The sequence below is a fragment of the Gymnoscopelus braueri genome, assembly GCF_963280865.1.
Source record: "Gymnoscopelus braueri genome assembly, chromosome: 7".
NCBI lineage: Eukaryota > Metazoa > Chordata > Actinopteri > Myctophiformes > Myctophidae > Gymnoscopelus > Gymnoscopelus braueri.
In genome coordinates this window covers 4,906,279-4,929,735 of record NC_137608.1, presented here as the reverse complement: position 1 = coordinate 4,929,735, position 23,457 = coordinate 4,906,279, and the positions used below count along the sequence as shown (strand labels likewise).

The 23,457-nt window shown below is 44.3% G+C and overlaps 3 protein-coding genes across 4 annotated transcripts in view; all 3 read left to right on the top strand.

Moving 5' to 3' along the window:
* Positions 1 to 23,457, top strand: part of lnpep (leucyl/cystinyl aminopeptidase) — an 80,179-nt gene that overhangs the window by 44,716 nt on the left and 12,006 nt on the right. For both annotated transcript variants that reach the window (XM_080434082.1, XM_080434083.1), the window contains 11 exons: positions 2,449 to 2,639; positions 4,275 to 4,413; positions 13,573 to 13,707; positions 14,986 to 15,106; positions 16,334 to 16,485; positions 17,158 to 17,271; positions 18,585 to 18,716; positions 19,191 to 19,322; positions 19,657 to 19,817; positions 21,927 to 22,015; positions 22,642 to 22,822. In XM_080434082.1, coding sequence (XP_080290208.1) covers positions 2,449 to 2,639; positions 4,275 to 4,413; positions 13,573 to 13,707; positions 14,986 to 15,106; positions 16,334 to 16,485; positions 17,158 to 17,271; positions 18,585 to 18,716; positions 19,191 to 19,322; positions 19,657 to 19,817; positions 21,927 to 22,015; positions 22,642 to 22,822 — 1,547 coding nt within the window. The remainder of the gene's footprint in view (positions 1 to 2,448; positions 2,640 to 4,274; positions 4,414 to 13,572; positions 13,708 to 14,985; positions 15,107 to 16,333; positions 16,486 to 17,157; positions 17,272 to 18,584; positions 18,717 to 19,190; positions 19,323 to 19,656; positions 19,818 to 21,926; positions 22,016 to 22,641; positions 22,823 to 23,457) is intronic.
* LOC308089399 (eukaryotic initiation factor 4A-I-like) lies at positions 6,580 to 9,347 on the top strand (the record flags this gene model as incomplete). The annotated part of the gene is made up of 2 exons (XM_080434093.1): positions 6,580 to 7,734; positions 9,273 to 9,347. The coding sequence occupies 2 exons, from the start codon at positions 6,580 to 6,582 to the stop codon at positions 9,345 to 9,347; spliced, it is 1,230 nt and encodes a 409-aa protein (XP_080290219.1).
* On the top strand, positions 11,844 to 13,030 carry LOC308089400 (eukaryotic initiation factor 4A-I-like; the record flags this gene model as incomplete). The annotated part of the gene is made up of 1 exon (XM_080434094.1): positions 11,844 to 13,030. The coding sequence occupies exon 1, from the start codon at positions 11,855 to 11,857 to the stop codon at positions 13,028 to 13,030; it is 1,176 nt and encodes a 391-aa protein (XP_080290220.1). The 5' UTR covers positions 11,844 to 11,854.

The following is a 23,457-nucleotide window of genomic DNA, read 5'->3' as shown; positions in this document are numbered from 1 at the left end:
AGGTGCTCCTTTTATGGTGATTTTGAAGGAGGGTAAGGAGTCACACTTTTTGATGGCTGTTGTCGGGCTTTCCACGTTTTGGTGGCATAACAGTAGAACGAATTTAACCCCATGTTTGTGCCGAATCATGATAATACTGACCATGATACTGACCATGATACTGACCATGATACTGACATGATACTGACCGTGATACTGACATAACACTGACCATCACACCAATCTATTAGCACTATTCATTATGGTTGTGAAAATTCATGTTTTCTATTTGTCTTTTCTAGATTACTTAGTCAACTTGACCTTTGGCTTTGTACTTATTTTTTCCATCTAAATGGTGCATTTTTATCCAATTAATTAATGGTGCTTTTATCCAAAGCGCTTTACATAGATTGTGCATTACATTCACCCATTCACACACACACATTCATACACCGATGGCGGAGGAAACCATGCAAGGCACCAACCTGCTCATCAGGAGCAATTAGGGGTTCAGCGTCTTGCTCAAGGACACTTCGACCCTTAACTAAATCTACGCCAAACCAAACTCACAACGCATTGTGATGCATTGTGAGATTGTAGATTTGCTTGTATATCATAGAAATAACAACATTGGAGAGTAAAAGTATCAATACTGCAATGTAGAAGTACTCTGTTACAAGTAAAAGTCCAGGATTAAAAATGTACTTGAGTAAAAGTACAAAAGTATTGGTATCAAAATGTACTTAAGTGTACTTGAGCTTTTAGATCGGCTATTTTCAAATTAGCCTGGTAAACCCTCCCTCCGGAAATCTAATTTCCATTTGATTCCAGGAGTGAGTCTGGCATGATCGCCCATTCTGCAATAGTGGCTGTGGGCTGGAGTTGGGCGGGAGTAATACCGTTGACTGACAACCCCTTCAGCCAATGATCGTTGTTCCCCTTCAGCCAATTGCAGTGCATTTTTACCACCTCCAGAGACTGTGACACAATGGGACTTTTGAGATGGCCATGCCCAAAATAGGTTGCCTTATTCGGATACATGCGTGTCACTGCCCGCCCCTGCCGGTTCTCTGAATTTTTATTTTTAAATAGGCTCTGTCATGATAAATTGACCACATATATGAAGTTAAACAACAAAATTCTATCCAAACGATATCTAATAAGTAAATTCCGTGCCTCAAAAAAGAAGTTTGAGAGCGTTTTAAAACCAAAAATAAAAAGTAGAAACTGCCCACAGAAACAATGGCTGCCGTTCGTGTTTGGCCGGCTGCACTCAGGCTGCACTCGGGTCCATACAGGCTCACTCGAACTCGCCACCTGATTGGCCAACTTTTGCTGTCAATCACAGAACGATGAGCGACGACGCTGATAGGCTCGTTTTTTTGGTAATGCGCTAGAAACGCCCATACAAGCCTTCATGCCAGACTCACTCCTGGAATCAAATGGAAATGAGATTTCCGGAGGAAGGGTTTACCAGGCTATTTTCAAATAGCCTCTGTATAAAATAGGGCTGAAATTGTTAAAGGGTCTACACCATGAAAATCAATTTTTTCTTGTTTTTTTGTATTTTTTGGGGTCCCCAGTGTCTCTTAAAAAAAAAATTCAGTAATTCAGTCATTCCTTCTCATTTCATGGATTTCCAGAATGGGCGTGTCTGAACATGATGTCATCAACATTTTTGATGGCAAACCCAATGTTAAATGAAAAGTGCCCGAATCGCTCCGAAACTTTTTCTACCCCCCCTAAGTGGGGGTCTATGAACAAATACTTCGGGCTCGGATTTTGGCTCCGCCCCCCGGAAGTGGGTGAAACAGGCACCTCAAACACTTGGTGGAATTGTTCAAAAATGTTCAAAGTGTTTTTTTTTCGATTTTGTATTTTCTTAGATGCTTCTTTTTATGCAGAATTTTTCCATTTTTTTTTTTTTTTTTTTTTTTTATAAACAGAATTTTGTATTAACAGAATTGCTCAGTAGCCCCCCCCTGCCCAAGAGGACGTTTTGGTATCTGAGTGATGATTTAGGCTCAAACCTTTTGAAAAAGGTTTGAGGGACATACACCATATGATATTAAATATCAAATATTTTTTTTAAATTCATGGTGTAGCTCCTTTAATGTATGTTTTATAATGTAATAATTTATATCTGCAAAATGCCTTGTAACTAAAGTTTTCAAATACTTGTAGTGTAGTAAAAGTACAATATTTGCCTCTGAGATGTAGTGGAGTAAAAGTAAAAGTATTGAAAATTGGAAATACTTCAGGAAAGTAAAAGTACCTCAAAATTGTAATTAAGTACAGTACTTGAGTAAATGTACGTAGTTACTTTCCACCACTGAAAATTACAATGCAGAGAAATGATCCAGAAAAGAAAATCTCAGTAAAGAAAACGGCGGCAAGCAGAATGGTTTTCAACTTTGATTTCTTTTCATTTTAACCTTGATTGGTCGATGCCTTTTGTCTGTTGTCCAGGTTGGTGACGGGCCGCCCAGCGTGGTCACTGTCCTGGAGTACAAGCCCAGGCAGCAGATAGCGGTGAAGTTCAGTGAGGAGCTGCAGGCCGGCCAGCGCTGTGTTCTGACTCTGGACTACTCTGCCAGCCTCTCTCACAACTACGACGGCTTCTACAACAGCTCCTACGTCAACGCCGGCGGCAACAGGACGTATGTACTACACAGTACAACACTACAGAACTGCTTTAGAAGTGTTTCATTGTAATTATTTTTTTCAAATAAAAAAATAGTGTAGATTACTTTTATAATAGATGACATCGATTAGTTTGATTAGCTGTTGCTCGTCTTCTACTCTGCTTAACCCATTAAGACCAGGAACGCATCCGTGTCATTTTAGATTTCTTTGGCTATTCAAAAATAGGCGATACGAGCTTGTAGATCTGCTATTTTTGAAAAATCATGAAGATATGTGTAAATATACTGTATATATTTGTAAAGCGAACATTTGTAACTCAAATCTTTACTTCTGGGGGTCCCTGGAAGAACATATTTTGAGATGGGGGTCTGCGGCCACATACATATCATTTTGGGAGTGCTTGACATGAAAAAGTTGGAGAACCACTTCAACAGCAACAAATTGCTGTTGAAGTGGAACAGCAAAAATTATGTTTTGTTTTCCCCGAGAAAGAGGAAGCATGACCTCGTTCTAATGAAGACCAAATGCTAGGAAATGATCACATAACTTCACTTTCATTTTGTAGAGTTCATGAATTGTGCTGTAACCCTCTGTATGATCCATTGACTGTACATTATGATAATCCTATATTCAAATAGGCTAATGGGAGGGCCGGCCGGGGGACCAGGGCCACGTCACTCTGACCCAGACATAACCATAAACATATATGGAGATCCGTTAGTCCAGATCCGGTGCCCGCCGTCTTGTTCAGATAATGCGGTTGTCCAGAACCGCCGATTCGACCAGATGTGTCCATATATGGGCATATACTGATGACATCGTCGATCTCCGTATATGGGCATAAAAGGGACAAGGACTGCCAGATATTGATCTCCATATATGGGCATATCAGTCAGATCCACGGTGCGACGTAGGTGTGAGTGCCGTGTAGCGGCCTGAACCTCTAGTATATTAAACCATTTAGACCGGGAACACATCTGTGTCATTTTTAAGATTTCTTTGGCTATTCAAAAATAGCAGATCTACAAGCTCATAGCGCGGCACCGAGTGCCACGCTATGAGCTTGCAGATCTTGCAGAAACAAGGGAACCAGGAGACCTGGTACTGCCAGACCCCTAGTGGTTGAAATCTGAATGGCCGGACTTCGCATAACGTGTGTGCAGAGGAAAAGAGGGACAGACCGACCGACAAAGCCTCATGTAGGCCGACCCCTTGGGCCTGGCAACAAATATGTGCAAACATTTGCAAACATTTTTACTCAAGTCTTTGCTTCTGGGGATTCTACAAATGTCTTCTAAATCCTAACCGTCTTTTTGAAAAAACGTATGCAGAAGCAAAGATTTGAGTTAAAAAACGGTCGCTTTAAAAAATATATTCAAAGATTTGTTACAATTTTCACTATGTTTCAAAAATAGCAGATCTACATGCTCATAGCGCGGCACTCGGTGCCGTGCTATGAGCTTGTAGATCTGCTATTTTTGCATAGCCAAAGAAATCTAAAAATGACACAGATGCGTTCCCGGTCTTAATGGGTTAAATGTACCCCCTCAAGGACCACTAGGGGTTTCCCGGACCCCACTTTGAGAAGCACTCCCTTAAGAAGACATACATGGTCATGTGACTTGACCGTCCTCTGCTCTCATCCCCAGGGTCCTAGCTGCCACCCAGTTTGAGCCTCTGGCTGCCAGGAAGGCCTTCCCTTGCTTCGATGAGCCCTCCTTCAAAGCCACCTTCCTGGTCAGGATCACCAGAGAGCCTCGCTACATCGCTCTCTCCAACATGCCAAAGGTAAACGTTCAAAGAACAAAGCGTTTGCATTCCACTGTGTTCTGACTGCCCGGGGCGTCATCCATCCTAGGAAACTGTTAAAGGTGCCGTAACTGATATTATTATGTCTGATGCTTTCAAGATTTTCAAGTGGGCCCTGATCCAGAAAAGGTTGATAGTAGTTTGTGGATTCTACCTCGCTAAAACTAAAAATGACAAGTGCGCAGAGCCTCTGTGAATGGTTTTGACAAACATGAGGCCCCCTGAACAAAAGGCTGGTTGCGGTTCCTCTTTCCATCTCTTTCCTAGTATGATTTGGCTTGACCTTTGCTCAGAATGGCCAGAAAACAACACCAGTGCCATTTGTAAATGAACTAACGAGGAAAAGCTGATATCTTACAATAAATGCAGGGAATCTCTTGTTTGTACGTACGTACGTACGTGTGTAATCCACCTATCTCGAGAACTGTGCGACCAACCTTCAAATTCGCCACACGCGTCGCAGGCGACCTGAGGGAGTGCAGTGCATGGCGTTGAGTCTGTCTGATAGGGGGTTGTCCAGAACCGCCAGAAAAGGCTCTGGCCATGGCCCAAATGAGCCAATTGATTGCCATGGCAACCCCAGCCTAAGCCTTAAAGTAATACTAGGTTAGGGTTAGGGTTAAACCCTAGTTACATTTTATATCTTTTGTGAGTGGCAAACGTTTCACAAGACCCATTCCATGAATTTCACCCCCGAAAGCCTTTTATAAACATATTTTCTATTGACGTCATTTTCCTGAGAAAATGACATCATCCGGCTGGAAAACGGAAAAGGAAATGCACCGGTTTCCTGTTTGTCCCGGAACTACCGCGCTAGTAACAAAAAGAAAGCTCCACTGGCTAAGAGAAACGATCCGCAGATAGTATAAAACAACAAAAAGAACGCTTTTTGAAACACTGATATCGTTAGAGCTGTAGACGCCTCGACGAGGACCCGGATGTAAACAAAGGGTGTCTGCGCGATGGTCAAGGGTCCCGACTAACGACTAGAACAATAATATTTCTAACGCGATACGCCATTGCCGAGTGATCGCCCATCAAAAATGGCTCGTTTTCACCACGGTAAAAAGATATGGAGATAAGGACCTTTTTCTCAAGATCCTATCATTGGAGTGGACGGAAGGTACGTTTTTTGGACTGGATTCACATCCGTCCATTCCATTTTACAGGGTCCGCGGATCATTCTTAAGTTGCGTTAGAGTGCCCCATGTGGAAAAAAATAAAACGTAATAATTGAACACACAAAGATCTACAGTTATATCACTCGACGGGTGTATTTTGCAAAACCGTAGATCCTAATGATGTTCATGTGAAAATTCATCAAATGTTTTCCCTCTCTGGTCATGCAAGTCAGAAACGATGCAAGTTGATACTGCATGCCCCCACCTGACACCTGCAATACCTGTTGTACCATCGTCAGACAGTTTTTGTCCCTTTTATGCCCATATATGGAGATTTGCCCATCTGTCTGTCTGTGTCCCTTTTATGCCCATATATGGAGGTTTCTCCATCTGTCTGTCTGTCGGTCTGTGTCCTTCATATGGAGGTTTCTCCATCTGTCTGTCTATGTCCCTTTTATGCCCATATATGGAGTTCTGTGCATGCCCAAATTTGGAATCCAGGCCAAGTCTATGACGTCATATTGATGACATCAGGGGGACTCCATCTACGGGGATCTCCCGATTTTTCGTTATTTTTTGGCGATCCGCTGATCAGAAAGACTTTTCACTCGGCTGAATTGCAGCTTGCAAATCTCCAAGTCTCCATATGGAAATGGCATGTGAATTGTTTTACATCCGCCGTCGACCCCACATCGGCGACAAAGGCAATTTTAATATAGGATAGGATAGACATCTCTGACTTCTATACAGAGAAGTTTAAAAGGTGCAGGTAGAAAAGGCTTGTCTTCCAGGTCTGGGTTGTCATGGTTACTGCTGCTGCCACATCAGCATCATATCCATATTTGGGCATGGCTGACCTCGGAGCTCCATATATGGATATGGTTGACTCATCGTGATATCATCGGGTATGACAAGACACCCTCGTCAGACCGTATATAAAGACACGCAGACTCGGAGAGAGGCCACAATCAATTTCACTTTGTTTTGAGACACATTCAACCAAGAGAGAAGCCAGATAATAACGATGTCAGCCGGATATGAAGAGAAGAGAGACCAACACAACAGTGGTCCCGAGGGCATGGAGCCAGGTGGGATCATTGAGAGCAACTATAGCGGGATCGTGGACAGTTTTGATGCCATGGGCCTGGATGAGAATCTTCTCAGGGGAATCTACGCCTATGGTTTTGAGAAGCCCTCCGCTATCCAGCAGAGAGCCATCATCCCTTGCATCAAAGGTCATGATGTGATTGCTCAGGCCCAATCTGGGACAGGGAAGACCGCTACCTTCGCCATCTCCGTCCTGCAGAAACTCGATTTGAAGCTTGACGGCACACAGGCCCTAATCGTGGCCCCTACCAGGGAGCTGGCTCAGCAGATCGAGAAGGTATTCCTGGCCCTGGGGGATTACATGGGTGCCACATGCTACGTCTGCATCGGAGGGACTAGCGTCCGCAGCGAGCAGGCGAAGCTCCAGGCCGACGGCCCCCCGCACATCGTGGTGGGAACCCCCGGCCGTATCTTTGACATGCTCAACCGCAAGTTCCTCTCCTCAAAGCACATCAAGATGTTTGTACTGGATGAGGCTGACGAGATGCTGAGCAGAGGTTTCCAAGACAAGATCAAGGAAATATTCGAGAAACTAGAGAGCAACATACAGGTTGTGCTGCTGTCTGCCACCATGCCCGATGATGTCCTGGAGGTCAGCAAGAAATTCATGCGCAAGCCTGTGCGCATCCTGGTCAAGAAAGAGGAGCTGACCCTGGAGGGTATCCGACAGTTCTATATTGATGTGGAGAAGGAGGATTGGAAGCTGGACACCCTGGTTGACCTGTACGGGACCCTGACCATCACCCAGGCCGTCATCTTCGTCAACACCAGGAGGAAGGTGGACTGGCTCACCGAGCAAATGCACGCCAAGGACTTCACCGTCTCGGCCCTGCACGGAGACATGGACCAGAAGGAGAGAGATGTGATCATGAAGGAGTTCCGCTCTGGTTCCAGCCGAGTCCTCATCACCACCGACATTCTGGCCAGAGGTATCGACGTGCAGCAGGTATCGCTGGTCATCAACTACGATCTGCCCGCCAACAGGGAGAGCTACATCCACAGGATTGGCCGCGGCGGTCGCTTTGGCAGGAAGGGCGTGGCCATCAACATGGTGACAGAGGAGGAAAAGCGCACCATGCAAGACATCGAGAAATTCTACAGCACCAACGTAAAGGAGATGCCCAACAATGTTGCCGATCTCATCTGAAAATAAATAAATAAAAAGATTCAGCCGATCATCTCTGTTCTACTGCCACGAGAACCTCTCGGCTGGACTACATTCTCCCCACACTCCCCCCACTTTCACCTCCATCAGGAACCTGGAACCTGTAATGGAAGGCTTTGGGATTGTTCTGGTACTTATTTTATTGTATTTCATTTCAAATAAGTTTTCTGACCATCTTTATCAGGCAAGGATGGACTGTTTTGCCTGCTTTGCCTGCCTGACTAAATGTTATATTTATTTTTCCTTCATCGACTTCATTCCTACTAAGCCTGCCAAAACCTTGTCCTTCTCAAAAAACAAACAAAACAAACAAAACAAAACAAAATATCTTGTTTGCCGCCAAGCCAAAACCCCAAGCCCTAAACTAGATGTAAAAAAAAGAAAAGAAAAATTGCCTGAAATACGACAAAAACTATATGGAAGTGAATGTTAACTTTTTGACGTCCGCCATTTTTGACCCAACGTCGTCGAAGAAGGCAATTTTATAATACAGGATAGCATGGGATAGACATCTCGGACTACTATATGGAGAAATTAAAAGGTCTATTTAGAAAACGCTGTCATGGTTACTGTTGCCATTGGTTTGACACCATGGACTCATTTTTGTCTACTTCTGACCTGGAACTTTATATATGAAGCTGGGTGCCACATCAGCATCATAGACTATATATGGGCATGGCTGACCTCGGAGCTCCATATATGGATTATCGACTCATCATTTCAAGAATTCAATATCTCCCTTCTGACCCATCAGTGCATCCACGGCAATGCCCCCCCCTACCTCAAAGAACTTCTCCAAACAAAACCCTCCACTCGAAAGCTTCACTCGTCCAACACCAACCTTCTCCAGGTCCCCAAGACCAATCTCCCCACCATGGGTGACCAGGCTTTCTGCTCCACTGCCCCCACGCCTGTGGAATGCCTTCCCCGACCACTTGAGAGCCCCACAATCTCCCGATGCTTTAAAACCAGGAGACCTGGTACTGCCAGACCCCTAGTGGTTGAAATCTGAATGGCCGGACTTCGCATGACGTGTGTGCAGAGGAAAAGAGGGACAGACCGACAGACCGACCGACCGACAAAGCCTCATGTAGGCCGACCCCTTGGGTCTGGCCTACATTTTTTCACATAGCTTTTTTAAAAAGCTTTTCCACGTAGCTTTTTCTTAGGGCTTTCAATTCGTTTTTAATCAACTTTTCCCCCCAAGAAAGGGTCTTGTTGTTTTTGCCCTGATTTTGTTATTTTCGGGCCTTTTGATTTTGAAACCAAGTAGCACTTTGTGATTTCCAAAAATGTAAAGTGTGTTATAAATATCGACGTGCAGCAGGTGTTGCTGGTCATCAACTGCGATCGCCAACGGGGAGAGCTATATCCACAGGATTGGCCGCGGAGGTCGCTTTGGCAGGAAGGGCATGGCCATCAACATGGTGACAGAGGAGGAAGAGACCCTGAGAGACATCGAGGAATTCTACAACACCACCGTGGAGGAGATGCCCATCAATATTGCCGATCTCATCTAAAAAAGAAAAGATTCCGCACTCCATTTGGTTCTAACCCCGTTCCCCCTTCTTTCTTAGAATTGACCCTTTCGTCCTCACCGATCATCTCTGTTCTACTGCCACGAGAACCTTTGATTTGATATGATTTATTTATTCGCACAATAGTAAACATTACAAAGGTAACATTATTAAAAACAATACAGAAATAAGTGCAGGTGAGAAAAAGAAACCCATAAAGGGCTTATAAAGGGTGTAGCGGACCCAGCTGGACATGAAGGAGTTGAAGATCGACTGATGAGTTTACCATTTTTATTTCGTGTCTCAACGTGAAAACTAGGAACAGAAAACATACAATACATGCATCAAAAGTCAATTCATAAACATCATTGCATCACTAAACCTGGCAAAACATATCTAAAATTCATATAAACTCCTAGTTATTAAGAATACATTATCCCAGCTAGAAGGTCCTGGGTTCGATTCCCGCCGGGGACGCTGTGGGCGCTGGGGGCGTGTCTTCTCCTCCGCGTCATCAGCGCCCATACCCTAGGTGGGGTTGGCGAATGGGCCTCTCTGTGTGGAGTTTGCATGTTCTCCCCGTGTCTCCTAGGGTAGTTAATACCCTCACAAAAACATGTAGTAATCCTGGTCACTATACCGCCTCCCCCTTGACAGCCGGGGCGCCTGATGGAGGGGAAGGGAACTGGTTGGAATAACGTGTTCCTTCCACGCGCTACGTCCAACCAGGGAAACTCCCCCCTGTCAGTTGACAAGAAGGTCAGTTGGCTCTCATGCATTGAAGGAAGCATGAGCTCGGCCCTGGCCTCCCTACTGTGGGGGACTGGTGTAGTGCTGGTGTAGAGCTGGTATAGCGCCCAGGATCACTTAGGAAATTGGCACCGGGTGAAAAAATGGGTTACAAAAATCGCGGGATAAAAAAATTAGAAAAAAAAAAGAATACATTATCCCATACATTAGAAAGAGCATACATAAACAACCATAAGAAACCAATAAAACTCAATGAAGCATCCACAGTGACAACAGTACCAAGAAAACAGTTACACAAAAATAATACCTTTTTCCCCTTCCAGCTAGGCGCTAATGGCAGAGTTGTGTAACCTTCCGTCCTTCCTTGACCATCCTTTCAGGTCCATTAATATTAGACAAACATTTTCTGTGCAGTCCTTTCCTTGACCATACTTTCAGGTCCATTAGTAGACACTATGTGCAGTCTTTCCTTCCGTGCCGTCCGTAACAAACATTTCCTCCTTCCATGCTGTCACTGAGCTGGTTTAAATCATAGACATATAAAGGTAGACAGACGCCTCCTCTGGCTCTGAAGCGTCGGCACGGCGGGCGCGCTTCCGCTTCCTGGGCAAGGAAGCTTTTGTTCCTGGGGGACAGCTGGAAATTTCCGCGTGCGTCACAGAAGGGGGCGTTCAGTAGGCCAATGAGAGGCAGGTGGGGGCGGGACAACTAGATTCTGACAAGTCCTGGAAAAGACGCGCTGTGATTGGCCAGTGCCCGTTCCCCCCATTTCCGGGGGCCGTTCCCCCCATTTCCGGGGGGGATGGGCACTGGCCAATCACAGCACGTATGGCGGCCACCATACCAAACAGGTCGCTCCAACGAACTGCAGAGGCCAATGAGGTATCTAGGTTTCTATATCTATGGTTTAAATAGCCCCCTTTCAGGTAGCCAGCCGCCCTGGCTTCCGTGTTCCGGTTAGAGCCTTCAAAATAAGAGTCTTGACGTCGTCGGGTCCGTTACAAAGGGTTCTCACCTAAAAAATAAGGGAACCAGGAGACCTGGTACTGCCAGACCCCTAGTGGTTGAAATCTGAATGGCCGGACTTCGCATGACGTGTGTGCAGAGGAAAAGAGGGACAGACAGACCGACCGACCGACCGACAAAGCCTCATGTAGGCCGACCCCTTGGGTCTGGCAAATAATAAACAAGTATGTGTGTGTGTGTGTGCGTGTGTGCGTGTGCGTGCGTGCGCGCAAAGCTACGTTATATGGTAGAAGCAAGTGGAGAGGCTTGATTCATCAGGCTGGCCCTCAGTCTATGTTTAAAGTTACTGAGTGAAGATGAGGAGTTGGCAATAAGTAACCTCTCGGCTGGACATCCCCACCAGGAACCTGTAATGGAAGCCTGTGGGATCGTTCTGATCCACGCTTCATTGTATTGCATTTCAAATACGTTTTCTGACCATCTTTATCAGGCAAGGATGGACTGTTCTGTAACCTGCTTTATCTGCCTGCCTGCCTTTTGATTTATTTATCCTTCATCCAAATCCCTCGGCTAGGCATTGACCAGAATCACCGATCTGACTGAGATGCCCGTATATAGGCATATATAAGGAGATCCGGATGTCCAGAGCCGACCCACGTCGGACTGTGTATAAAGAAGCCACAATCAATTTCACTTTGATTTGAGACGCATTCCACCAAGAGAGAAGCCAGATAATAACGATGTCATACAGATATGAAGAGAAGAGAGACCAACACAACAGTGGTCCCGAGGGCATGGAGCCAGGTGGGATCATTGAGAGCAACTATAGCGAGATCGTGGACAGTTTTGATAGCATGACCCTGGATGAGAATCTTCTCAGGGGAATCTACGCCTATGGTTTTGAGAAGCCCTCCGCCATCCAGCAGAGAGCCATCATCCCTTGTATCAAAGGTCATGATGTGATTGCTCAGGCCCAGTCTGGGACAGGGAAGACCGCTACCTTCGCCATCTCCATCCTGCAGCAACTCGATTTGAAGCTCGGTGGCACTCAGGCCCTAATCGTGGCCCCTACCAGGGAGCTGGCTCAGCAGATCGAGAAGGTGATCTTGGCCCTGGGGGATTACATGGGTGCCACGTGCCACGTCTGCATCGGAGGGACTAATGTCCGCAGCGAGCAGACAAAGCTCCAGGCCGACGTCCCCCCGCACATCGTGGTGGGAACCCCCGGCCGTATCTTTGACATGCTCAACCGCAAGTTCCTCTCCTCAAAGCACATCAAGATGTTTGTACTGGATGAGGCTGACGAGATGCTGAGCAGAGGTTTCCAAGACCAGATCCATGACATATTCAAGAAACTAGAGAGAAACATACAGGTTGTGCTGCTTTCTGCCACCATGCCCGATGATGTCCTGGAGGTCAGCAAGAACTTCATGCGCAAGCCTGTGCGCATCCTGGTCAAGAATGAGGAGCTGACCCTGGAGGGTATCCGGCAGTTCTATATTGATGTGGAGAAGGAGGATTGGAAGCTGGAAACCCTGTGTGACCTGTACGGGACCCTGACCATCACCCAGGCCGTCATCTTCATCAACACCAGGAGGAAGGTGGAATGGCTCACCGAGAAAATGCACGCCAGGGACTTCACCGTCTCTGCCCTGCACGGAGACATGGACCAGAAGGAGAGAGATGTGATCATGAAGGAGTTCCGCTCCGGTTCCAGCCGAGTCCTCATCACCACCGACCTTCTGGCCAGAGGTATCGACGTGCAGCAGGTGTCGCTGGTCATCAACTACGATCTGCCCGCCAACAGGGAGAGCTACATCCACAGGATTGGCCGCGGCGGTCGCTTTGGCAGGAAGGGCGTGGCCATCAACATGGTGACAGAGGAAGAAAAGCGCACCCTGCGAGACATCGAGAAATTCTACAACACCACCGTGGAAGAGATGCCCGTCAATGTTGCCGATCTCATCTAAAAAAGAAAAAGATTTAGCCCTCCACTTGGTTCTAACTCCGTTCCCCCTTCTTTCTTGGACTTGACCCTTTAGTCCTCATCGATCATCTCTGTTCTACTGCCACGAGAACCTTTCGGCTGGACTACATTCTCTGTGTTGAAAAATTCAAAAGTATTAACATTTTTAAAAAATGCTCAAAATTAGCAGATGAGTCGCTGTGAGCTTGTAGATCTTCTATTTTTGAATAGCCAACGCTGAAATAAAAAATGACATGCTACAAGTACAGTGTACTTGAGTAAATGTACCTCTTACTTTCCACCACTGCCTTTGTGAAGGCTTTGTCGGGCAGAAGCCTGGCTTGCATCTCCATACAGCATATCAAACTTTTCATGTTTTTTTGTTCCAATGCGACATGTTGTGATATTTTTAAAGTGAAAGTGGTTAATTCTGTATGGATTATATTAATATTGAACCATTGAGTGAGTGAGCGAGTGTGGAAGTTGGGGTATTGGTAATTTGGCTAATCGTCGTTCCCGGTTGTGTTCTCACGCTGTGTTCCTCAGGCTAAGACCACAGTGCTCCCTAGTGGCCTGGAGGTGGACGAGTTTGAGCAGAGCAGCGTGAAGATGAGCACCTACATAGTGGCCTTCATCGTGTGTGACTTCAACTCCACGTCCACCACCATCTCCGGCACTAACGTAAGACACGGACACACAGGCGGGGGCTGCAACTGTCCTTTATCTTCTTAGACGTAATTCTGTTCATTACTTGTACGATTAATTGAATAATTGAGAAGCAATTTTTTTGTAAAATGTTGTATTTTTTGTATGCAAATAATTGACAGGGAAGAATTCTATTTGATATTGTGTAATCAACTAAATTCAGTAAGTAACATCGATTTGTGGAGCACCTTTCACTGACATTGACAGTCACAAAGTATTGCAAGCATATCAATAATAGAATCAAAAACAGAATAAAACAATCGTCATATATCAAATCGACCAAAAATAGTCAAAGAATACAAACTCGGAATAAGAGAGATAAGTCTCAACACACAGAGCTGTAATCACAAGGAGCTACTGTATGTGAAGGCCTGTTTGAACAGGTATGTCTTTAACAGCCTTTTGAAGATGTCCACAGAGGCCACAGTTCTGAGGTCTAGGGCATACATGGGCAACTGGCGGCCCGGGGGCCACATGCGGCCCCCACCTTCACTTAATGCGGCCCGCAGGAACACTGATATATTATTGATTTCAGCTGTTACAATTCCAAACATGACCCGCTTTAATTACTTCAGTCTATATTAGTAGCTTAATGACTAGTATAACAATTCTATTGTCTTTTTTATGTCCAATGTATTTGTATTTAAGTAAAAAAAAAAGTTAACATAAGTATAACTAAATGCATTCGAAATTAAATAACATTTTTACCTTTCAGGATTCCAATTGAAAAATAGCAAAAAAATATCAGGATTTCATTTAAAAAATGGCAAAAATAGCCGATCTACAAGCTCAAAACGCGCCATGCTACGACGCGTTTTGAGCTTGTAGATCTGCTATTCTTGCTACTTTTGTGTGACATAGAATGGCGAAGTACGGCATTCATTTACGAAAAAAGTTTAAATTCAGCGATAAGAGGTTTCTGTACAGTATATGCAATGTGGCCCTCTGGAATGAGTGTGGAAATATAGAGGCCCTCCATCATCAAAGTTGCCCATCCCTGATCTAGGGGGAGAGTAGTAGTCTGATAACCACATTAGCCCTATTTTATACTTTTAGTACTTTTACAATGATCTCATGCAAATATGCCGAATATAGCTGATTGATATTTTTGTTATATTTGAAAATGTATTGATTAGCTCGATGAGAGCCAGAGTTACTGGCAGTATACTGGTAGAACTGGTCAATATTTAACCCTTTGAACATGACTTCCATATCTGTAAAGGCGTGTGTGTGTGTGTGTGTGTGTTTATAAAGGTGTCAGTGTACTCGGTACCAGATAAAACGGATCAGACTGCCTACGCTCTGAAAGTTGCCACCGTCATGCTGCAGCACTACAACACCTTCTTCGACATTCCCTACCCTCTCAAAAAACTAGGTACACACACACACACACACACACACACACACACACACACACACACACACACACACACACACACACGTTTGTTCATGTTTGTATTGCTATAAGGAGACATCAACATTTTAGGACAGTTTTATTAACCCCATTTATTAAATTCCGACATGAACCCAAAAGCCCAAAATGGCAGATCTAGAAGATCCCACATTGTCCCACATTGCTCTTGCATGAGTTAAAGTTTAAAATCTCGTTTGAAACCACCAAACCTGTCTACCAATGATGTCACTGGTAGGGCAGGTTTTCTGAACTGTCCACAGCCCTCCTCTGAGACACAGAGTGAGGATTATGTAGATCAGGGGTTTTCAACCGGTGGTCCGCGGACCACTGGTGGTCTGCGAAGGTATTGCAGGTGGTCCCTGGCCATGCATTAAAAAAAAAAACGTTTCTTAAAAAACGTTTTATTTTTATTTTTTTACTTTTAATAACTTACAGGAGTTCTTACTGTATCGTGTGTGTGATATGAAATGTGAGCTTACCATAATCACAGTAATCCTTAATCATATTCCATCATATTCAAACAGAATCACTGTATTTTATTAGATATTCTATTGATATTATAGCTATTTTCTCCAGCTCCCTGTGGTGCATGAACCCCCCACCACTATTGTGTGGGGTGGGTCTATATGATGGACCCACCACGCACAATAGTGGTGGTCCCCAGGTTGCTCTTAGTCAGGATGGTGGTCCCTGGGTCAAAATCTGTTGAAAACCCCTGATGTAGATAGTAGGTGGTCCTTTCACACTATAATGGTGCTTTGTCGGCTCCAAACAAATCAACAAAACCCACTGATGCACCTTGAGACTTAGGTCGTACGCAGGCATAAAGAACACATTATCCACAGGTTGAATGTCATTTTCGTATATTTACTGATCCAATAAATTGCATATACAAACAGATTCTTCCATGGCATTGTTCTCTGCCAGAGGTATTTTCATATTTTTTTAGCCAGTGCCAGAGTTTTTCATTGGAAAAAAAACTCAGGAGCTTCACGTAGATCTACGCGATTGGCACGTGGCGGCTTTAAATCGGTTCGCGTAGATCTACGTGATTGGCAGTCAAATGGTTAATGGGTTAAAACAAATCGCATGAATTGGGGGTCCATGGCCTAATGCATATTAAACTGGGGGTCTTTGAAATAGAATAAAAAAGGTTGTCAATCACCGGTGTATATGTCCATGGTTCAGACCTGGTGGCCATCCCAGACTTCCTGGCAGGAGCCATGGAGAACTGGGGTCTGATCACCTTCAGAGAGACCAGTCTGCTGGTGGGACAGGACTCCTCTCCCCTGGAGAAACAGCTGGTGGCCTCCGTCATCGCCCACGAACTGGCTCACCAGGTAATCCACCGACAGACAGACAGACAGACAGACAGACAGATCGAGAAACAGCGGGTGGCCTCCGTCACGTGTCTTCCTTACATTTGCAGAGAAAGAGACAGCTTATAGATCCAACATTGGTATTTCATAGGACTGCTGCAACTATCGATTCTTTTCTTATGCCATTATTCTATCAATTACTTTTTCAATTACGCGAATGATTGAGAAACACTTGAAATTTTTTGTATATATACTTATCGATGTATCAATGCAAGAAAAAAAAACCTTATGCCATAATTCATACTTTACTTTACAAGCTCACAATGCGTCATTATGTAACATTTTGTGATGTGGCACTCGATCATTCATTCGCTTGCTCTCTCGCTCATTTATTCATTCGCTCGCTCTCTCACTCACTCACTCACTCACCTGTATTTAAATTCAGGATCACATTGAATGAGAGCTTTTTTTATCAAAGAAAATGAAGAAAAAGAAAAGACAAATGTTGAGTTATGTATTCTCAAAGTGGCTGAAACAGTCTGCGAGGTAGTATTGATGTGGGTGAGTTTGTAACTGCACCCAAGGGCAAATATTGAATATGAATGTTTATGTCTCTGTAGCATAACACTGGACAAGGGTGCTTTGGTTTCATGTGGTTAACGTGGTCCTGGATGTTTCTGTTTTTTTTCCCAGTGGTTTGGTAACTTGGTGACCATGAGCTGGTGGAACGACCTGTGGCTGAACGAAGGCTTTGCTACCTACATGCAGTACACATCTCTGCAGGAGAAGTTCCCTGAGCTGGATATCGTAAGTTCCTCTCCGTCATTGACTGTGTTCAACATGGGCCCTAATAGTCACTTATATTCAGAATGACAGCTCAATCAGAATACATTTTTATATGTATTATTTTTATTTAATTATTTATTATTTCCCCTTTTTTCAATGGTGGTTGGTGCTGGGGTGTGGGGTCAGGGTTTTTAAGACGAGGCAAGGAGGGGTGCTGCTGGCAGAGACAGGGGGATATAGCAAACATGTAGTTATGTGTATTATTTGTGTTGGTCAATATCTATTCATTCATTAACACATTAACCGCCAAGACCGTAGTCCTACGGTCCATTAAATCCAACTGTTAAGCGCAGAGACCGTAGTCCTACGGTCCACGGTCTTTTCGCGCTAACATTTTCCAGGTGCACTTTCGGAATTTTTTGATCCATTTCCGGTTCCGGTTTGATGACCGGAAACAGAATTATTTGGGATCCGGTTTTGACGATCACACCGGCTCCCATTCTAAAGCGCACACTGAAACTCAATTCTCTTCCTGTAGTTTTTTCTCCTCGCATATCACTGTTTAACGTAATCCGCTCTAACTACAATCATGGAGATCCGTTTGACATGCGGTTTTCACTGGGAGATACAGTGAGATGTCGCGGATGTAAACAGACCGTGTACGGCTCAATCTTAAGGATTTTATCAAGATCTATGGCGACATGAAAAAAACAAAAAAACAACAATAACACGTTGGCACTGTGAGTACATTATGAGATTAACCTCTGGCGGTCGATGTGTTAATATATACAAATAAAATAAAAACATGCGACATATTACGTCGATATTTAGAACGTTAGAGTGAAATGCATGTTTGAATGTTATTTTGACAACATTAGGTGCAGGTGAAAAAAAGTGAACGGGTGAATTTACCAAATGGCAGCAGATCTAATGACAGAGTATGTTCATAAGGTGCATGGCTTAGTACTCTGTATTGACACACTGTATGCTATATGTTTGTATACAGTATGTGCGTGGATGAAAGTTCTGAGTCGTTATGACTGATTTCAGTCATTTTGATTCCTTAGAAGTCTTTAACGGAAGCATGTCGTGCACCGAAAATTGGCGATCTACAAGCTCGACGGCGGCTTGACGCGTACATCGACTATTTTCGGTTATTAGTTATTTTAAGATGAAACAATATTTGAACCGGTCAAACTAGCAATATCATAGATTAAAGAGTGTTTGAATGGGTCAAACTAGAAATAGAATCCATGTTCTATTTCGCTATTGTGTCTGACATGTTTCAGTTGTGAGATTTAATTTAGCTTTAATCCATGTATCTTGGTTTGCAGGGTAACTTGTTCCTGTCGGTGAGGTTCAGGTCTATGGACAAAGATGCACTGAACTCGTCCCATGCCGTGTCAACGTATGTCAACGCACCGGAGCAGGTGGCAGAGATGTTCGACTCTGTCTCCTATGAGAAGGTCAGTGGTGGAAAAAGTACTCAAATTTGTTTCTTCAGTAAAAGTATCAATACTGCAATGTAGAAATACTGTGTTACAAGTAAAAGTACGGAATTCAACATTTACTTGAGTAAAGCCCACCCATATCTATAATTGTCTATAAGAACACAACTGGCCCGTGTTCGGGGGACAGGAGCCGGGCAGGGAGGGTGATCTTTTTGGCTCAGGAGGTAGAGCGTCAGCTTGGGAAACAAACAAAAGAATATATTTATTAAAGATGCTTTTCTGAAAGCTGTGTGTGTGTGTGTGTGTGTGTGTGTGTGTGTGTGTGTGTGTGTGTGTGTGTGTGTGTGTGTGTGTGTGTGTGTGTGTGTGTGTGTGTGTGTGTGTGTGTGTGTGTGTGTGTGTGTGTGTGTGTGTGTGTGTGTGTGTGTGTGTGTGTGTGTGTGTGTGTGTGTGTGTGTGTGTGTGTGTGTGTGTGTCTCTCTCTTCTAGGGGGCGTCCATCTTGTTGATGCTGAATGCCTCCCTGCCAAGCAGGCAGTTTGAAAAAGGAATCATACAATACCTCAACAACTTCAATGGCTCCAACACAGTGACGGAAGACCTCTGGAACAGCATCACGCAGGTAGTGTGTGTACATGCAAGTGTGCCTAAAAATGTATTGATTTCACACATACTATTTATGTCTCAAAATACATACAGTATGTGGGGGAAAAAAATCCCACGCTGTAATTTAAAAAAAACATACTGTATTTTGGACCTTGGAAATATAGCCTATGTTTTCACAATGTATTTGGACCACTTATAATTATTTTCTCCCATTATTTCACAAAATTGTATTTAGAAAAATATGACATTTATTTTCGACGCGTTTAGTCTGTCTGTGACAGCAGTCTGGTGACATCATCAGTCACATGACGCTCTTCAATCAATGTCTCTCTGTCTGTCTCTCTCTCCAGGTTGACGTCTCTCCTCATAAACAGAGCGTATCAGACATGATGAAAACATGGACTCTTCAGAAAGGATTTCCATTGGTCACTGTCAGCAGGAACGCTAGCCAGGTGACCCTGACCCAGGAACCTTTCATGCTCACTGCCGACAACGCCACACACACCTCCAGGTGTGTTAACGTACTTTCATATGTAGGTCAATTGCAATCTGGAATTCGCTGCCCAAAAATTTCGTATCTACAGTCCATAACGCCAGAGATCAAGACATATCTCGATATTTTGCCGAAACGCCTTGTCAGTTTGAGTAACGTTTGTACTTCTTGCGAGGATGCTGTTGTGGTCCGAGGGTGACCAGATGTCCAGCTTGGCACGGGAAAGTCCTAGATTCCGAGACTTTCCACGTGTCCCACAAATTGAGAGGCTGTCCCGCATTGTGACTGGCAAGCTCCAGTGTTCAAATGCACGTTTTAGCGTCGTCTAGCTTTTGTCTAGCTTTTCGTCAAAGGGCTGTGTGAAGAAAGCACTCTAATTAGCCTCTTTAAGAGAGAAATAAAACGACATCAGTCATAAATCAATGTGCAGGTGTCGAGAAGTGCACTGATTGCCGCTGAAGCGCATAGCCAACTAGACATGTACCGTGTTCTGTTGGTTCTGTTGCCGCGATCTCAGCGACAAGAGATCCCGTCACAGCAAGTGGACACTGGACACAGCACTGCTCAAGCAGCACGTGAATAAATTATAGGGTATGCTTTTATTAAACACCGCAGTCACAAACGCATTAATTTTGTCAAGAGACAATGATTAAAGGAACCGCTGCATATCGTTGATCTAATCAAAAGCGAAATAGGAGAACCACAGGAGTTGTACACCTCTGTAGCCAACAGCAACGGTAAAAAACTAGAAAGTGCGCTCCTCTGAGTGCACTGATTTGCATGAGTTTCGGACAAAATCTGTAGGAGTAGTAGCAAAGCTGGGCTTACCAATAAAAAAAAAGAAAACTGCAAGACAGGGTCTATAACTGGTTGCTTCCCTGTTGATCTCAGGTGCCGTGACATCTGTGATGTCATGACAACTGTGACCTATCCATTGAGTACAAGAAGACTCCATATTTGGGAAAGGTTTCTGCCCAATCCGACCGACATTAACTTCTACTATTATTATAAAATTTAAGTCAAATATTTATTTAAAAATATAACATGAACAAAAAAATATGGAGAGTTACTTTTGACTTATCTGGGGATAATCCTACACATCAGCAACGTGTCGCGTGTTTGTGTGTTTGCGTTCCCACGGCTTACCAGCAGTACAATTGCCTACAAACTGGCCACAAATATAAATGGGTTTGGCCAGACTAGGTTTCATGAATTCAAGTGTCATATAACTGTCATGGCCGTTTTCAGATGGGGAGTGATTGTGTTTGTGTCTGCACATGAAAGGCACACCGTGATCCCCCCGATCCAAGCGAGAACGCCCGTGTCAATCGCTCCCCATTTAAACTTTGATTAAACTGTCAGATTTTGCCACAGATTTTGGCCACTAGGGTGCCCGCCTGGACAAACGACCTACACGGCTTAAGGTGCTCATGCGCCGGCGCCACCCGTTCACGTGCCTTTGCGTCATTTCTGAGATGCGTTCTGTTGTCTGTTGTTAAATAAGGCAGCGATGCAACACTTTGCGAGCTTGTAGGTCTGCTTTTTTAGTTTTGTATACATTTTCGAGAGAAAAAAAGACCCCCCCAATTTTTTATTGATTTTTTTTTTTTTTATAATCAATCAAATCGATTACTTTGCTTAAACTATCTCACCCCTAAACTCAGTATTGGCTTAATGGTCGTTTGTTCTGTGATGCTAGCATGTGGGTAGAGGGAATGGACTGTTCGCTTTGAATAAAATGAAAGTTTTCAGACACGGAGCATGGTTTGTAGATCTGACATTCTACACAGAACCAATATCTCTTCTTTGAAATAATTTCCTTCAGTGAACTCTTGCGACATGTGCACGTCTGCACGATTCTGACGATTATACCAAAATAACTGCCATCAGGGAATTATGTAATAATTTGTCCAAAACTGTCACTTTTCATGATTCAAATTCAAAAGTAGCAGATCTACAAGCTCGAAACGCGTCGCTTGTAGATCTGCTACTTTTGATGCTTTTGTGTGACGCTGTAGTATGATCAAGTAGGGCTTTAATGTACGAAAAAACAAAAAAAAATGGAGATGGGAGGTTTCTGTGTTTCCTACAGTAGCTAACCCTCTTGCTGTGTGTCTCCCCATGCAGCCTGTGGCACATTCCTGTAACATATGTGACTGACAACTGCAGCCTGGCACCTGAATGCAGACGCAACCTTACTCTGACCACTAAGACAGGTAGGTGAACACCTAAATATGACCTCTACTCTTGACACTATTGACACATTAGTTGTCACCAAAACAGTGTGTGTGTGTGTGTGTGTGTGTGTGTGTGTGTGTGTGTGTGTGTGTGTGTGTGTGTGTGTGTGTGTGTGTGTGTGTGTGTGTGTGTGTGTGTGTGTGTGTGTGTGTGTGTGTGTGTGTGTGTGTGTGTGTGTCATTGGTTTGTATACTGTAGTTAAAATAGAGTTTGAAGTTACAATGAATTTTTCTTGCGTGTCTGATAACATTAATATCAAATATCTAAATATTGAATGGAGCAACTTAAAAACTGTCTGGTTTGCTCACAAAAGCCGGGGAAGATGTTAAAATGACCCCAAACATGCTTGAAAGTGAAACGTCCCTTTTAAGAGAAGATGAATAGCGGAAAATTGCCCCGCTAAAAGTTCACAATGCATTGCGGATGCGACAAGTTGTGAGCTTGTAGATCGGCAATTTCTTTGGACTACACGTCTGTGGCGGAGCTCCTGCTCCACTTGAACCTAAAACGCTAAAAGAGTATTATTTTTTATGTTTGTAGCCTACAGTTAGAAAGTAAAAAAAAAAAAGTAATTTTTTTTTAAATGTTTGTTCTGTGTTCACAGGGGAACTAAAGCTGGTGGAGAACGTGCGGTGGCTGAAGCTGAACTACAGGAACACAGGCTACTACATGGTGGACTACAAAGATGGCTGGCAGTCCCTCATAGACGCTCTGAACGCCAGCAAGGACGTCCTGTCCAGTGAAGACCGCGCCTCCCTCATACACGACATGTTCTCTCTGTCCAGGTATACCGTACAAACAGTGATCCTCTTCTCATTTCACGGACCCCCCAGCCTAGATTATGCATTAGGCAGCGGACCCCCAATTTGTTTTATCTCTGGGGCCACCAATCTACACTGTAAGATCCTTTGTGTTTGTTTGACTCTGAGAGTGTACAAATGGAACCAAATGGACCCGTGAGGGTCCATTTGGTCTAACAGACCCGTTTAAGGGCCATTTGGAACCCTGGTGGTCCCCGGACCCGATGTTGAGAACCAGTGCATTACACTGACCTCAGGTCTGCACAAGCAAACAAAATGTTTTCACAGTGTGGCTCTCTATGAGGCTAGCCGTCTATAATCTGCACTTTTCATTGTTTTATTATTATTATTTTTGAACAAAAAGTAATGTGTGTGTGTGTGTGTGTGTGTGTGTGTGTGTGTGTGTGTGTGTGTGTGTGTGTGTGTGTGTGTGTGTGTGTGTGTGTGTGTGTGTGTGTGTGTGTGTGTGTGTGTGTGTGTGTGTGTGTGTGTGTGTGTGTGTGTGTGTGTGTGTGTGTGTGTGTGTGTGTGTGTGTGTGTGTGTGTGTGTGTGTGTGCGTGCGTGCGTGCGTGCGTGCGTGCGTGCGTGCGTGCGTGCGTGCGTGCGGTGCGGTGCGGTG